General features: G+C 36.7%; 2 protein-coding genes across 3 annotated transcripts; one reads left to right on the forward strand and one right to left on the reverse strand.

The window, feature by feature from the left end:
- Positions 1-756: 756 nt before the first annotated feature.
- On the reverse strand, positions 757-6,544 carry LOC113682506 (succinate dehydrogenase [ubiquinone] iron-sulfur subunit, mitochondrial). The gene is made up of 10 exons (XM_027199668.2): positions 6,443-6,544; positions 5,061-5,129; positions 4,802-4,860; positions 4,276-4,361; positions 4,104-4,161; positions 3,088-3,166; positions 2,772-2,888; positions 2,354-2,482; positions 1,913-2,011; positions 757-1,355 (listed from the first exon to the last, which is right to left on the reverse strand). Exons 1-10 carry the CDS (start codon positions 6,521-6,523, stop codon positions 1,275-1,277), a joined length of 858 nt encoding a protein of 285 aa, XP_027055469.1. The 5' UTR covers positions 6,524-6,544; the 3' UTR covers positions 757-1,274.
- Positions 6,545-7,456: 912 nt separating this feature from the next.
- Positions 7,457-16,504, forward strand: LOC113682587 (uncharacterized). Of its 2 annotated transcripts, none has more exons than XM_027199751.2 (8): positions 7,457-7,962; positions 8,937-9,047; positions 10,282-10,356; positions 11,861-12,007; positions 12,723-12,860; positions 13,380-14,065; positions 14,640-14,811; positions 15,186-16,504. In XM_027199751.2, the coding sequence occupies exons 1-8, from the start codon at positions 7,726-7,728 to the stop codon at positions 15,381-15,383; spliced, it is 1,764 nt and encodes a 587-aa protein (XP_027055552.2). In that variant the 5' UTR covers positions 7,457-7,725; the 3' UTR covers positions 15,384-16,504. The 2 variants fall into 2 exon arrangements, with proteins under 2 accessions (XP_027055552.2, XP_089037256.1); XM_089181130.1 differs by lacking the exon at positions 7,457-7,962 and adding an exon at positions 8,096-8,352.
- Positions 16,505-16,953: the final 449 nt, after the last annotated feature.

Below are 16,953 nucleotides of genomic sequence, written 5' to 3' on the forward strand. Positions count from 1 at the left end.
TGAGGACATTGTTCTGATTCAGAAGGGTCTATCAGTTTGGGAAGGTACAACAAAGTATAACTTATGTTGTCCATTAATGTGAGGTTCAGAACTGCTGTGATCACAATTTTGGATTAGTTATTAGAGGCAGTTTAGCCTTCTCATTTTGCACTATGAATGGGAAAAAAGGAGTTTTTGACTAATAGGTAATTTAGTGTTAACAACTGAGTTGAAAACATAAATTAGCTACCGTATAGAGTTTAAAGGCTGTTTTGAGCGACAGCCCTTCATCAATTGCTCTGATGAAGGGCTAACACTTGAAACATCAGCCTTTAAACTCGTTACAGTGGCTACTTTACATTTTCAACTCAGTTGTTGAAACTAAATTACCTGTTATACTTCCACCAATGCAGCACCACAGTTTCTTAGAAACTTACTCTCTTTATTTTTGACTAACAGTTTGTTGATATTTGGTTGTCAAGAGTTGAAACATATTCGATGCATCAGATTGGTCAAGGAATGTAATCATTTTAAAACCTTTTGCAGTTGGCTGCCAACAACTTGAACCCTTACTAACTGATTCCTTGTAATCAATCTTAGGGATGCTTTTTGCCAATGAGTGTAATCTTTTTAAACCTTGCTTCTCATAACTTGGATTCCCAAGTACTCAAACTTCCTTCATTTCCCTTGGTTATCACCATTTGGCTGCATAAATTGTTATGTTTCTACAAGATATGGCATAGATATGCAAGGACAAAAAAGTTGTAACAACAAAAGTTATTTTTAAGTGGTTTATTAAGTAAATCCTTACTTGTAGCAATCTTATTTATAACAGCAGTAACCTCTGATGTATTTTGAAATTAACTGTTGATTATAAACAAGTACCTTACAAAAGTTCATAATTTATTGAAGAAATTTTATCACCATTGTATCCTGTACTATTAAAACTAATTCCACTTTAAATAAATTCACAAAAGTTCCTTCATGTTGCACAAGTATTTGTTGTTTTAAGAAAATAATCATTATAGTCTAACATGGAGCACAAATAAATGCAAACTAAATTCCGAAACAAGGACAAAAAAAGCTGTTTGTTAGCACAATTCTTTCCTTCCTCTTACTGTTTCATGACATTTGTGCCTGCTAAAAATTTCAATCAAGTGGTAACAGCAGAGAGCTTAAATGCAAGCAAAATTCAAATTACAGGTATTCCTAAATACATTGAGAGATTTTTTGTACAACTGTGTCCAGTTTTATACTGATTCAGCGTGGAGAAGGAAAAAAAAAAGATTGCTGTCCTAAGCTGTGGCAGCCTTCTTCCCCTGGTATGTTGCTAACATTTTCTTTATCTCAGCAATGGCTTTTCCTGGATTCAATCCCTAGGAATGGAACATAAGATTAATTAAAATAACAACTCAAGAGAGTAAAATGCAGTACTGTTTCAATTTTGTCCTTGCTCTCAGGTCTGAGTTATTTAAAGAACAAGATTTGTGCAAACAGTCTGTTTTGAAGAAAATTACACACCCTGCATAGCACATGTCTTTGTGTCCTTTCGCCATACCAGGCATGATGCAACAGGAAGTTGCTTGTTTATTTGCTTATTTGTTTGTCATTTTTTCTCCATTCTATACCATGCCCCTACACAACTCCAGCTCCAGTAATGGTCTTAACACTCGATCAAACCAGTACCCCAGGTCATTTTATTAAAATTAACTAGTTTATGTTATACATATTAGTGAAAACACATCTGAAACCTGGAAGGATCTAATAAAAACTGAGTAAATACAATTTGGGCAACTTAAAAGTCCATCACACAATACATGAGTTAATGAAAACTTGCTGATCAATACTAAAACTTCTTCCTGTTTTTGTCTGAAATTCAAATTGGGGTCCACTGTTTCAATCCACGATTACCGGTAAACAATATATTAGTTACCTTAGGACAAGTCTTGGTACAGTTCATGATGGTATGACACCTGTATACTTTGAATGGATCAGAGTCCAGTTTAGCCAAACGTTCTTCAGTGTAGTCGTCCTAGGATTATTTCAGATGTTAGAAGTTATGTATGGCTAAAGTATCAAAACATAATACAACTTGTCTCTCAAACTCAAATCTTACAAATGCATTCAACTAAGTTTTTATGTATGCATGTACATGAGGGACACCCATGTCCCTCATGATGCATGAATACAAGAGGCAGTTGGAAACATTTGACAAAAGAATTTCATTATGGTTAAACAATGATAGGGAAATGCCTAAAATAGGTTCAAGAAACAATGGTTTCTAAATTATGTTAGAGTCAACATTACAAAAAGGTTTCTTGTGCACTAACAGCCAGGTTCATTACCAGGTAAACTAACTTGATATTAAACTAACCCGACTGTCAATCATCCAGCGGTAAGCCTGCATGAGGACTGCAGGTCCAAGGTACTTGTCACCATTCCACCAGTAACTGGGACAAGAAGTGCTGCAACATGCACATAGGATACACTCATACAATCCATCCTAATGCGAACAAAGAAACATTCTAAGAGTTGGGTCTCTTGCACATAACATTTGTTTCCATGGTTGGCCTGTATTAAGATTCATGGCTGTATGATGAGAAAAGGTTACCACATGATACCACACATTAAGGTCACAATAATGAGAGAAACGATCACAAACTTAAGAGGCTCTTGATTGCTATACAAGTTCTTCTCAGCACTTTGGGAAATCAATGGAGAACAGTATAGAGAATATACATGCTGGTGTTAGGGTGTTAAAAGTAAAATCTTCATCTGATTGGGTAACAAACCAGTTTCTTCCTGTCCTCAATCGATTGCAAGTATTGTTCCTTTCCATATTCCACCTCAGTCTTCTTTTGGAGGTAAGGTTCAATTGAGCGATACTGCTCGTAGAAGTTGTTCATATCCTACAAGAGAAAAAAAAAACTTGATAACTACCTGTTTGGAGCTCATCTGCAGATGATCAAAGAAAATGCAAAAATTTAGGAATACATATAATCCTAAGTAAATGCAGACAGCACCAATTAAAAATACCTTGGATGAGTTCAAATCATTGAAAGAATTGTTTTAAACTTAAAACTTCAAACAAAAGGAGAAGAAACTTACTGGCACAAGATCTTTAACCACATACATGTGTGGCAGTGGATAGATCTTGGTTTTCTTTCCCTCGTCTGGGTTGATGCGACTGAGAGAATAAAATAATTACATAAAGTTAAGGGATTGATTTTGTTTCTATAATATTTATGTATAACAATAGTTTATGGCAAAACAGAGAATAATGCTGATTAACTAGTTTTAGAATCTTGCCAGCATTGCTAGAATTAAATATAATAATTCTGCATTTCCAAGATGACCATATATGCTTGGGATTACTATTTTCTCCTTTAACAGTTGCATCACTTGTTCAAGTTTACTACTTTATGAGAAGGCTTGATCCACACAAGAGAAAGAGCAGTTGCAATAGTAGCATGCTGCATCAATCTCACTCATGAGGGGACGCAAATCGTCTGTACTGTAAGTATCCCGGAGAGTCCCCTACATTTTCTTAGACTTTTAGTCTAAGAAAATGTATGGGACTTTTTAAACGCTCCAGGCGGTTTTCCTGTAAGCTGTCATAATCCTGTTGCTGCTGACATCGATGTGACAGATAATTGCTTTTGCACTGTTTTCTTTGCCGGCTTATACTTGTCGTCAAGTTTCAATAAGACGGCTATCATTTTTCACAAGAATAATGAAGTTTTCGTAAATTGTGATATGTACTTACAGTGCAGACGATTTGCGTCCCCTCATGGTAAATATATGAGCTCTTACAATGCTAAACACCCTTAGGGACCAACTGAAGGTCTTTCAGTCCAAGTTCACCCTTAACACCCTAACATCAGTATACATATTCTCCATACTGTTCTCTACACATTTCCTGAGGTGCTGACAAGGAGAATTTGGTTAGCAATGTTGAGCTTCGTTAGATGGTGATCATTTCATTTATTCTCATGACCTTAATGTTTGATCCTAGGGAGATATTGTAAGGAGAAATTAGATGCTTGTCACTCTTAGGAGTTAAAGGGTAATAAGCCCTGACATACAGTAAGTGGTTACTCAGTGAAAACATGGTTAGAACTAACCTTATACAAGCTAATGTGTTTGTTCCTCCAATGTTCATGGCACACGAGCCACAGATTCCTGCCATGGATTTGGAGGGAAATGTCAGTGAGATCAAACAACCTGATACACTGGTCTTAACATAACATAATTGTAAAATAAGTTGTAGTTTATCATCCTGGCGAGTACAAGTACCTTCTCTACATGATCTCCTGAATGTCAGTGTTGGATCATCTTCATTTTTTATCTTTATCAATGCATCAAGGACCATTGGACCACATCTGAAAACAAGTTTTCCCAGATATGACAAAACTCAGTGAAAACTGATTGCTTTATTATAAACTTTTCTCGATTTGGTCAATGTTGTACTAACAGTAGTATTGCCTTCAATCTTAATATAGACCAGTTAAGGATGTACATTTATATCTACGGTAACTTACTACCCCACAGAAGACAATTTTCATAACATGTTGAAAGAAAATGTTGAAGAAACATTGGGTCTATGAATTGTAACTTCTTTGGTTACATTCATTAAATCTGTAAACCAGAGTAGCATCAAACCATGTCTAATGTTGAAAGAAACGAATGTATAAACAATAATTTAATCCACTAAGTTTGTCAAAATGTAAGTCACAAACCAACAACACTTCTTCTCAGGACTTCACTCACCCAGACAACCAGACCATTTTCTCTCATAAAACATGTATTTTAAATGACATACCGGTTTAGATCAACTTGATATTCCTGCATCCTAGGTTTGTCACCAGGCTTGTCTGGATCCTAGAAATGAATGAGAAATGTGAAAAACCAGCTATCATTATTTACCCCACTAAAACATTCCTATGATTTTGGTCTAATTGGTACAATGTTGTGATCCTTTAAAAACAGTTTAATATTTATTCTGTTTGCAACCCACTGTGCAATTAAAAACAAATGACAACTGATTTACTGTCAGTAGCAAAACTACTTTGGATACTTACCCAACGATAAACAGAAAATGTTTTCATTCGAGGACTGTCACTAGCTGATGTAGCATCTCGCACCAGAATCTGCAGAATCAACACAGCACATTACACATTTGAATAAAGGAGGTAAGTTTCTATAGAAACTGTGGTGGTGCATCGGTGGGAGAGTACAACAGGGTGATTTAGTATTATTCACAGAGTTGATAATGTCAATTGGCCCCTGTAAAGAGTTTCAAAGCTGATGTTTCAATTGTTAGCCCTTTGTCAGAGCGAAGGTGAACAGCTACCACTTGAAACTTCAGCTTTACAATGCTTTACAGTGGCCAATTTACAGTTGTTAATACTAAACTACCCTACATATTTACACATTTACTTTTAATTAATTCAATGAATCTATCTGAAGATCACAATCAGTTAATGAGCGGTCCCAGGGCCATGTCTTTGGTATCCATGAGAGGGATCATGGCTTTTCAACCCTTTAATTCCTAGGAATGATTAGCATCTAATTTCTCTTTACATTATCACTATTAAATCAAGCATTAATTAATGTTAGGAGAATACAGGAAATAAACAAAAAAATTTAAAAAGCTCTTGCATGTTTGACAAATTCTCCTTATCAATAACATATGAAATGCATAGAGAACAGTATGGAGAATGTGCATAGTGATGTTAGGGTGCAAAGGGCTCACAAACATGCAGTCTGTTATTGTCAGAGGTACAAACTGGTTTCATTGTCTTTGGTTTTGTTGAAATGACTGTGTATCTTCTTTTCTAAAAGTCTCATATCCATTATTATACTCTGAATTTAGAAATACTAGTAATAATCGTTTCGATTGTAAGATTTCAATTAAAAAAAGGAAATTCAGTCATATAGAAAGGTTAATTATTGCATCATCGACGCTTTACCAGTAATATTACTCCAGTGTGTAGTGCTGTAGTTCTTATTGATGTAAGACAGTTAAGGTACATAATTATCTAGAGCCGCGAACAGCGATGTAGTTTTTTGTGAGAGAAAAATAGTTATTTTGGAGATTAATCTGGAGAAAAAGTTTAAACGCTCTTGATACATTTATGAAATATGGAGACAGAGAGAAACGAAACAAGCTTAAACTCTTACGAACGCCGGATGATCGAATTGAGTACCCTTCATCGTTGCCTATACGATAGACAAACTGTTAAAGGATCGAAATAATCTTACACACTATAAAATATGAAGGAAGTATGTCCTCGATCACATTTAGTGGTGATCAATGACGCAAAACTGTGTAAAACCTTTGACGTCCCTGGAGGTACGCTCGACACGGAAAATACTATGACAAAGTTTCTTGCTGTTACGACAAGATCAGCCACCTCATGATACAACCAGATCATCATTGTTTCGATTAAATGTCACATACCTTAGAAATAGCCACTGCTGGTCGTAACTGCAGGGCTTTGGTAGTTATGTTTCTTGCACAGACTACAGTTGCAGTCGCCATTTTGATTACATAAGTTAAATTGACTGTGCGTGGCTGCACGTCTTCACACGGGGGATTGGGACTGCATTGTACTCGGTGAGAGAGGGGTAGCTGAGGAGAGCAAAGTCGGACTAGATAGGGGAGGGTAGAGTGGATGATTCACTTTCCACGCAGTGACACCAGAATCGTAAAATTACGGAAATGTTAGTTATTCGATGTCTTGACGAACAGTTTTGATGAAATTGTTATTCCGCAAACTTCGCATCTAGAAGTACGACCCGAAAAGGCCGTGCAGTTATTTCCGAAAAACCCTTTTGGTGCCAAACGAAATGGATTTGGACGTTCATTGTTGTCGTTGGAGATAGATTTTTATTATTAGCCTCTTAGCCAACAAAAGTTAGACTTAAGTAAGCAAGTTAGTAAGTAAGTGACCTTTATTTAAAACAGGGTGGCCCATTCAGCTACGAAGCTGTTGTCCAGAGGGGCCCAGTATACGCCTAAAATCAATTACAATGATCACTTGTAGTCTAAAAACTTGTGCTCTAAAAAACCTTTAAAAAAACTACAGATATGAATTGTTTAAGTTGATACCATGTTTTTATAGAAATCAAGAGAACGTGAGGTTCTCGTGATTTCTGTACATGTGAAAATGTAAGTATGTTATGACGACGCAATGAGTGTGATTTCTTTCAGGTAATTAACGTCTGGAAAGAAAAAGCTTGCGGATGACGGAAAAAGCGAAAACACCGTATTTAGTCAATAATGCCCGAATTAAACCTTGCACATGCATGTTCTTAATTAAGATAGTATTTGTTTTACCCAAATTTGTGATTGAAACTCATCGGAAGTGTAAGAAAATTTTTTTCGGTTGACGAAAGCAGCAAAAAATTCATTTTGACTTCCAGTGGACTTCCCCCCTCCAGCCGGCAGCCGAGACCAAGGCGTGACCAGCGCAGTACAAATAAACCAGACAGGGTATATTGTAAGTACGGATTAGTGACTAAGTCCAGAGCTTTTCCTATCTTCGCCTCTCAATATATATACTGTATACTGTGCTAAAAAAAATTAACAGAGGCAATCGTTATTCAAAGATAACCTGTCAGGCTCGTGACATTTCAGGTTTGCGTAACTTTTTGAAAAACTGCTGACCGCATAACTCAGTCGATTTGGTTACTCGCCGAGTATTACTTGCGGGACGTTCTGTAGTGAAATTTTTGGCGGAAATGTTCAAAAAGCAAAAGAAGAAATCGAAACAAGAAACACAGACTGTTGATAACAAGCTAAAAAACCAACGCTCATCAAATATCGGCACTGATTTGTCGTTTGATGTCAACGAAAATAGAAGTAATGGTGAAATAACAGATGCCGATCAACCGGATGGCTTTGATTCTCAGGGGTTTGTCGATTTGACTCCGGCAGAAAATCGACCTGTATTACTGGGACCCAGACAACTTTGTCAGGTATTTAACTGAATAGTTAATATTTTTTGCCAAACGACTTTTGCATTTATATTCCACCCGTTTTAGAGAAATTGTGTAACATGTTTGAAACAAGTTCCGCGCACACAAACAAAAAAATATTGAGCATAGCTTTGGCAAAAATCTATTTATTTGAAACGAGCACGTTTGAACAAAACGTATTCCTAGAAATTTACTCTCAGTCTTACGTTCGCTCGCGAATTTTTAAAATCCTTTGGTTGAACTGGATGAACCGTAAAGTTCAGCGGAAACATCAGCAGACTAGCTTTCGAAGTCACGTGCAGTTTTTGATGATATATGTGAAGCTGTGAAAACAAAACGTTGAAAAACAAGAGACAAAACATGTCCGTAGCAAGAATCTTTATTAAGAAGGTAAACGACGTTTTTGTACAAGTCTGCAGATAGTCTTAAGAGGTACTAGAAATGTTATTGAATAAAGTACTGTTCCCAAGGTTTCATCGTGCGTAAAGGCAATATTGGCTTTTCCTTGATTGGCTATTATTTCAAAGGTGTTAATTTGCCACTTTCAGAACTTTCCTGATATCTTTTGTTATGTTGAAAAACTCTTAATTAGTAGCCCTTCTGCAGACATCAAAGACGCTTTTTTTAGGAGTTTGTTTTTGTTTGTGAGTGAGGGTGTATGTGTGTGCGTGTTTTTTTTTTCTTCCAGCAAGTATCATTTAGTAGTCTGCACCTTGCATAGTATGGAAGGTGCGCGCACAGAATCTTTTTCAAACGTTCATCTTGCACACCAGAACCGCTGCATTCTCGTGCAGGATCTCACCAGGCTCTGCCATCTTTCACCTATTTATTCGTTGTTTAATAATCCATATTAGATATGTCTCTAAATTGTAGTGATGACTGTTTTCGGTCTTTTTAGACCTTAGCAACACAATAATATATTATTGCTGTTTTTCTCTCTTTATTCCATATTTTTGATTAATTCATTTATTTAGTATGTTGGAACATTTGCTGTGAGTCTGGGTACAGGAGGAGAGGGGACAAAAACACTAACAACACACAAGGAAAGAACAAGATTTGTAAAAAAGAAACTCAAAGAGTATCGGGTAAGTTGTATATCATAGTTTAGGTTGTCAGGATTGAGGGATTATAGAACCATTTATGTCAAGAAATAACTTGATGTTCTTAATATGCCTTTTTTTATATACAGCTTTTACTGAATGGACTTCTTTCATCAGCTCTGAGGCAGCATGACTTAAAAACCCTTTTGTGATATAAGTTTGCTGCATTTGAATTTATGTATATATGTTCTGCTTTATCACAGACACAGACTAAAGTATTTAGATTTTACCCCTTTGCATCCTAACATCAGTATGTGTGTTTTCCATACTATTCTTTATACATTTTCTAAGGTGTTGATAAGGAGAATTTGTTTAACCCTTTAACTCCCAGAAGTGATTAACATAAAACTTCTCCCTACAATATCCATACATTCTTCAGCAAACAGGTAAAGAGAATATTCAAATTTATCAGGTAGAAGCTGCTATCTTGATCTAGCATCAAATTCTCTTAACTAATTTACAAGGAAATGTTTAGCAGCTACAGGGGAGAATTAACAATCAGATCTTGAGAGTTAAAGGGTTAACAATCGAGAGCTTTAGGTTGTGATCATTTCCCTTTTTTTTGTGACCTTAATATGCAATTTACGTGTGATATACAAAGACTACTTGAAGTTTAAAGGATTAAGCCTTATTACCCATAAAAAAAACTGTTTTACTAGACTGCCAGAGTCTGTAAGTCACAAACTTTCTCTGAGTGTTAAAAACTAAGAAACTGAGTGCACATAACACAGGATTTTTGATCAAAGAATAATAAAGAATAATAATACAACCCACAATTGGAACATCTTAAAAGATGGAATATAAAATATGTATATACTTTTCAGCTGACTTATGATCCTGAATTTGTTTTGAACTGGTGAATCTACTGATCTGCAAAGCTATTCACCTCCTCTTATGGAAAAATGAAAAAAGTAAATTTGTTTCAGTTGTATCAATTGTTCTGGCCTAAGTGTTTCATAAAGGAATGAGTTTCTAAAGAAACTGTGGTGCTGTGTTTTTGGAAGGTAGAAAAAGATAATTTGGTTTTATCAACTGAGGTATTAATGTAAACTGGCCACCATAATGAGTTTCAATGCTAAGTATTTTATAGGCAAGTGAAAGCAAAATAGAGAGTTGGTCTCTCCCCTATGAATATAACAAATTTTAGTTTACATTTCATAGCTTTAAAATCTGAAACATGGAGCTTGCAGTACATGATGTCAAATGTTTTCATCTTCAGAATGCCCAGAAAGGTGTGGGTGTGGCTATTCTCACCTCTACTGATGGAATCAAGGTCGTTTCTCCAGATGGCAAGGCAGTAGATTAACTTCTGGCTACTGTTCTTTTTATTTTAGGATCATGTTTTAAAAAGTGTCAAGGGATTTTGGAAAGATTTATTCTCATTTCCTTTATCCTGATTTGAAAGGGGAGACTGTTTTACAATTTGATTGCTCATCCCAAAACTGAAAATCCATCCTATCAATTTTAACATATCTTTCCTAAAGGCCATACCTGTTGGACTGACTTGCATACTTTTGATTTAACCCTCTATCTCCCAGATGGGTTAAACATATAACTTCTCCCAACAGTATCCATACATAATCCAGTAAATAAGTTATGAGAATATTCAAACTTATTGCACAGAAGTTGTTATCTTGATTTATCGTATTTACCCGTGTATAATACGCACTTTTTTCTATAAAAATAACCATCAAAATCGCGGTGCGTATTATACATGGTTTCTATTGTTTTCAAGCACATCCTAATTTGCATCTGTTTAAAACACAACAAAGAAAGTAACAAAAGCCTAGTAGTAATTGGTCTTTATTAGCTTGAGTTAAATAATCTACCGATGAAACATTTTCAATTTCGATCCACAAACACAACAAAGAAAGTAATAAAAGCCTCGTAGTAATTGGTCTTTATTAGCTTGAGTTAAATAATCTACCAATGAAACCTTTTCAATTTTGATCCATAAATAAATTTATTAGAGTATTTAAGAAACAGCTGATGAGATAAACATTACGATCATACCGTATTACTGTAATCACAAGCAATAAGAAATCTGAAATGGTAACAAAACTTACCACTGCGAAACATCAGTTGTAGGAAGAATTAACATTTTTTTTTGTTGTGAAAACTTTTTTTATGAAAAATTTGGTCAAAAATTGGGGTGCATATTATACATGGGTGGGTATTATACACAGGTAAATATGGTAACACCAAATTCTTGTCACTAATTTGCAAAGAAAAGTGTAGCGGCAAGAGGGGAGAATTAGCAATCAGATCCTGGGAGTTAAAGGGTTAAAGCAATTTCTGTTCTTTCTCGTTTTCATTTTACTATGCCTTGATGGAACAAGAGAGCTTGGGTCATCCTCCTAACCAATCAATTTCAAAACTGAAACCAGGTGCAATTTGATCACTGCCATTTTCTTAGTATATATCAGGCAGTTTTTCTAGTATTTTCTTTGAATTCATATTGTCTCCTTGAAACAATGTCCTCTGTTATAACAGGCTATTGGAACAGTTATTACTTATGGGTATTGGTTATATAACAGCTAATTAAAAAAAGCATTGTCCTTGACTGTTCTCTTTACCTCTTCTAACATGCCAGCGTTGAGAGGCACAACAAGAGTGAATCATTGTCTCACCAAAGACCAAAAACAATCACTCTCCCTAAGAGCTCAGACCTCAAACTTTCCATCCAAATTCCAGTGTTAACCATTTTACCTCTATGTTTTCCTTAGTTCTTACATAATAGTATTTTATTTCAAGATGGTAATACTTTGACTTTGACTGGTTGTTTTTTTGTTTGTTAGCGTGTTAGAATGGCCCATCCACTACAAAGAATCTCATTTGCAACATGTGATCCAGAATTTAGACTCTTTGCTTACATGTCGCATGACCCCTCCCCAGTGGGAACAGCAATACACTGCCATGTTTTCATGACAAAGTACACAAGGCAGGTATGTGAGAATAACTTTTAAAAAGCATTTTCTTATAACAATGCAAAATTATTATTTTATTTATTCTACACTTTCATCTTTCTGCACTTTTCTCAAATGGGCAGCAGTGGTTGTAAGTTGTGCTCACAAGTGCAGCTGATGTACAAGCATTAAATTTGAAGACCTGTTCAAAGGGTCATGATTGTTGATGATAGTTAATAATATTTTAAACTTTCATTCACTATCATTCACTATCACATTTGCATTCAAACAGTTCATGATAGTTGATGATAGGTGACAAAATATGCCATGAGATTGCATAATTGCAAACAACCATGACATTGGAAATTTTGGTCATGTTGCAAGTTGAAGAATCACTAAAGCCTACCAGGAGATGATGAGAATGTGAACTATGCAGCATTCTGCAAAATTTTGGCATCTATTTTAGTCATTTTATCATTTGCCATTTTGCTTTGAGCCTGTTTTTGGCTAAGCTGCTGACTGCATTTCTATCATTTAGTATCATTAGCTCATTCAAACAGCAAAAACTATCATAACTATCATGCCAAATTTGTCCAAACTGTACAATAATTGATGATAGTGGATGATGCATTATAAGTTGTGCTCAAACTCACAAAATAGTTGAAACTTTCGTCAACCATCTTGACTGTTTGAAGGACGCTTTACTTTCCAGCTTGTTCTTAGTCCTCCTGTTATATTAATTCCCCTCTGATAGGTTCAGAGTCTCACAGCTTTGGTTGGTAAAGCATTTCAAGTAGCATTTTCTGAATCAAAGTTTCCACAGGGAACAGAAATTAAGCTGGAACCACTGAAGAATGGCCCAGATGGAAAATCACCTCAAGGAAGGAAGTGGGTCAGTACACCCTTGCTAGTAGGATTTTGCTATTAAGCTGCATAGATGATTTGAGTTGATAGTGGTTTCCCATGTCACAGAATGTGAGGGGACATCTTGATGTGAAAGGTTTTCAGCCCTTTCACTTCCAAGATCTCATTATAATTCTCCTTACTGTCTGCCATCCAATCATGATGTTAGTTTGGAGAATTTGATATTGGATCAACTAATAATCTCTTAGTTTATATTTTGTGTTGTTCTCATCACTTTTCTGCTTGGTGTGGTATTGATATTGTAAGGAGAAATTCCATGTTGGTCACTCATGCAGGTTAAAGGGTTTAGGTGGTGGACCATGACATAGTGTGTGTGGTTGATAGGGGAACTGACTGCATCTGTAAGGTGTTTATTGCAGTGGGTTTGACTTTGATTGTTACTGACATGGTACATGTGGGTCCTGGAGAACCTGGAAAGTCCTGGAATTTTATTTTGACATTTTCCAGGACTGGAATGTACTGATTCCATAGCCTTTTCATCTTTTAGGCCAAGCTTGAGGCCCAACAGGGACATGAGAATTCTCAGCATGCAATGCTTGCAAGGTTAAAAAAGGAGCAAGAAAAAGCAGCGAACAGAAGTAGTTCGCCTAATTCTTCTCCAAGGGAACAAGCCGCACCTAAGGAAGAAGCAAAAGCGATGGAGCAAGCCTCGCCAACACCGTCTAAACCATCACCAAGGATGGGAAGACGTAGGTCTTTTGGCAAAGCTCGTACCCCACCTGAAGTCCGCAGGTCGAATATTCCTCAAGGTAATGGAGTATTTGGGCAACACGATAGAAAGGCTGACCCCTCCGATGTAGTCACCGATGGAAGCCCTGTGGCGCAAAGGAAAATCGATGGAAGCCCTGTAGCACAAAGGAAAATCGGTGGAAGCCCTGTAGCACAAAGGAAAATCAGTGCTCCAGTTCAGGGAAACAAAATTTACACGCCACCATATGAAGAACGTGCTGCAGCTCCTGTGATTACCAGAGAACGTTCAAATACTCCGCCACCATCGCGGAGCGACGCAGTTTCATCAAAACAGAATGTTTCAATGTTGCCAGTTGCTAAGACTACATCTGACCCAAATTTGTCAGCAGCAGATCATGAGCTGACAACAGGCAATCGACACGAATCCGTGTCTAAAAGTAACAGCCATGAAGATGAAAATTGGTACATGCCTGGGATACCAAGGTTAGCGTCAATATCGAACGAGTTGTAATAGTTATTTTGGCAACCAGGGTTATTAAAAATTCACTATGAAACTATCTTTGGTATTGGTTTGATATGAGGCCTATATAAGGCTTTCGCAAACAAATATTTCCGCGAACAAGCAGGCAGGAAACGTTTCTTGCTTGGCAGGGACATCTTGCCCTTTCTCAATTGGACGACATTTTCGCCTGATCTGATGATTAATTCTCCCCTCTAGTTCCTACATTCGTTTTAAACTACGTACGAGAACTTGGTGTAAAATCAAGAAAACAACTTCAACTTGATAAGTTTAAGTATTCCTGTTACCCATTTGCTGGATAATGTATGGATGTTATAGGGAGAGGTTACATCTTAATCGCATTTGGGAGCTAAAGGGTTAAGGAATGCAACTTATTTTTTAACGAAGTCCCTTTAAAAAAAAAGCAAAAGGGAGTCTTTCAGAGGGTGATAATGCAATAAGGCAGGTGGGACTTGACTAGCAATAACCTTTCTAATGAAACGAGAGTGATCAAGATAATTTCAGGTATGGTGAATGTCATTGTGTGTCCTCTTATAGGGAATTTGTGATAGAGATGTTACAGAATTCCGAGGAAGGCTCATTCTTTGTGCGCGACAGTCAAAGTAGACCAGGGTGTTTCGCTTTGACTATGCGTGTTCCAAAGGAGGCAAATCCTAGTGGTTTTGGCAACTTTCTGATAGTGAAAGTGAAAGATGGCGTCATGATACAGGTAAGGAGTGTTGGTTGTAGTTAAGGAAAATACAACGATAGTGTATAAGTTACTCGCTCGCATTTTCTGCCGTGTGTTTCTGTTTCAGCTTCGTTCCCAAGGTGCATAAGGTCGTTTCTTTTTTCCTCCCTTGAAAAAGGAGGCGAGGGAACCCTGGGGATGAGATTGTCTTGGTTGCTGTAGCTTGAAGCAAAATAAGAGTGTAGAGTAAAGCACTGTTGGAGTTAAAACTGACAACGACCCGCCAGGGAATCGACCTTGGAAACCCTCGTCTAAAGGCACTCCATAACAGTCCCTTTCACTTCACTGTTTCCCAGAATTTAAAAAATTTTTCACCCAGTAGGTGAACTCGTATTTGGTTCTCTTTTCAACAGGGTTTTGATAAAGTCTTACCGGACCTCACAGCTTTGGTTGAACACTACTCCCAACACGCTGATGGCCTCCCCTGTAGTCTATTGATTTCTGGTTCGAATGTGTTATGTGAAGATGAAGATTATATGAATATCGTCCCAGCAGACCCTGATTATCAGAGTTTATCAGATTTTACCGCAATGATGGCTGAATTGAGTTGAGAGCATTCCAAGTCTTATTTAAATGAGACATGTAGCGGTTTGAAGAATTGCGCTTAAATTTTTCAAAGTCGTAAGTAGCAATCGGGGTCAGTCTTTGCCAACCTTGAACTGGAACATCGACATTCCTTTTCAGAGTCTCCTTTTCTTTTCGACATTTGTCCTCCCTAGAAAATGATTATCTCAATGTTTTATTTGTGATATAATTGGCAACAACTCAAATATTGTGACTTGACTACACAGTTGATCTGGTATTAACGGTCATTAACCCTTTACACACTAAAATCGGCATGCATATTCTTTTTACTGTTCTCTAGACATTTTCTAAGATGCCGACCAGGAGAATTTGTCTAACAGACAAGAGCTTCTTCAGTCGTTGGTCAGTTCCTTTATTCTCCCGACCTTGATGTTTGATTTAGGAGATATATGGTAGGGAGAAATTAGATGCCAATCACTCTTAGAGGTTAACGGGTCAATCTTCATTTGTCTTCTATCTCTTAGTACAGTCTACAGACTCGAGGCACCTAAATTATCTAAGGAAATAATCGGCGATTTTACGATTGAAAACAAAATTACTATGTCTAGTATCCACAAAAACTACTCCAGGGAATATCGAGTTGTTAATGGGGTTTGGATAATACTGTGTTTCATAACGTTATTAATATATACAGGAATGGCACCAAGGTTAAGTTATTGTGTTAAAAATATGATGAATATTTGATTTGTAAGTGCTGTAACGTGACAAAGTGTTTGGAATATCTTATGCTGGTGGAGAAAATTAATCCGCAATAGAAAGGCGGTCAACATTGACTGAAATCTTAATAATGTAATAATTTATTGATAATTTATAATTGTAATAAATGTAATTATAATAAAGTTCGGATATAACGCGCGCCGCGTGCGTTATCAGGAAGGGGGGAGAACACTCGACTACGTCTTATGTTTCTCCCTACACTGATTTCGTGCTCTAGCCGCTTCATGCGTGCTTTACAACAGAACAGAACACAGTCAAGGCTTTTAAATCTCTATTTGTTAATTATACATTGATACTGAATGAATTAAGTTATTAGTTCTCACATGAGAGTGATTATTGGAAATAAGTCACCTTATATGTTAAATTTCCATTTGAAGTCAAGCGTGCATGTTTGAGCGGCGGAGCCACGCGGAGAATACCCCACGGCCGCCTTCATTTTTTAATTGAGCGTCCAACAGATAACCTGCATGCGACAAAAGCTTCTTAGGTCATGTAAACTATGGTGTAAAAATTTTAATTGATTTTACCCTTTTTTTTTTTTTTCAAGTAAAATGCAAAAATCCATATTAATGAAAGATTGTAACAATTACGATATGCTTCCCAGTGAAATCCTGACCATTATAGGAAAAGAACTCGAATAAACAAGGGTGGTAAATGTAAAGATAAAGTTCAGAAAACGTGAACTTCTTCCTGAAGCAAGCACAAAAAAATCCGTTAAAGATGTGGATGCGCGCACATGGAACCTAACGAACAGGATAAGCTTTTTGCAACCAGGTGAACCAGGCACAAAATAGAGCGCGAACGTAAGGATTTCATCAG

The sequence above is a fragment of the Pocillopora damicornis genome, chromosome 8 (assembly GCF_964200805.1).
Source record: "Pocillopora damicornis chromosome 8, jaPocDami1.2, whole genome shotgun sequence".
NCBI lineage: Eukaryota > Metazoa > Cnidaria > Anthozoa > Scleractinia > Pocilloporidae > Pocillopora > Pocillopora damicornis.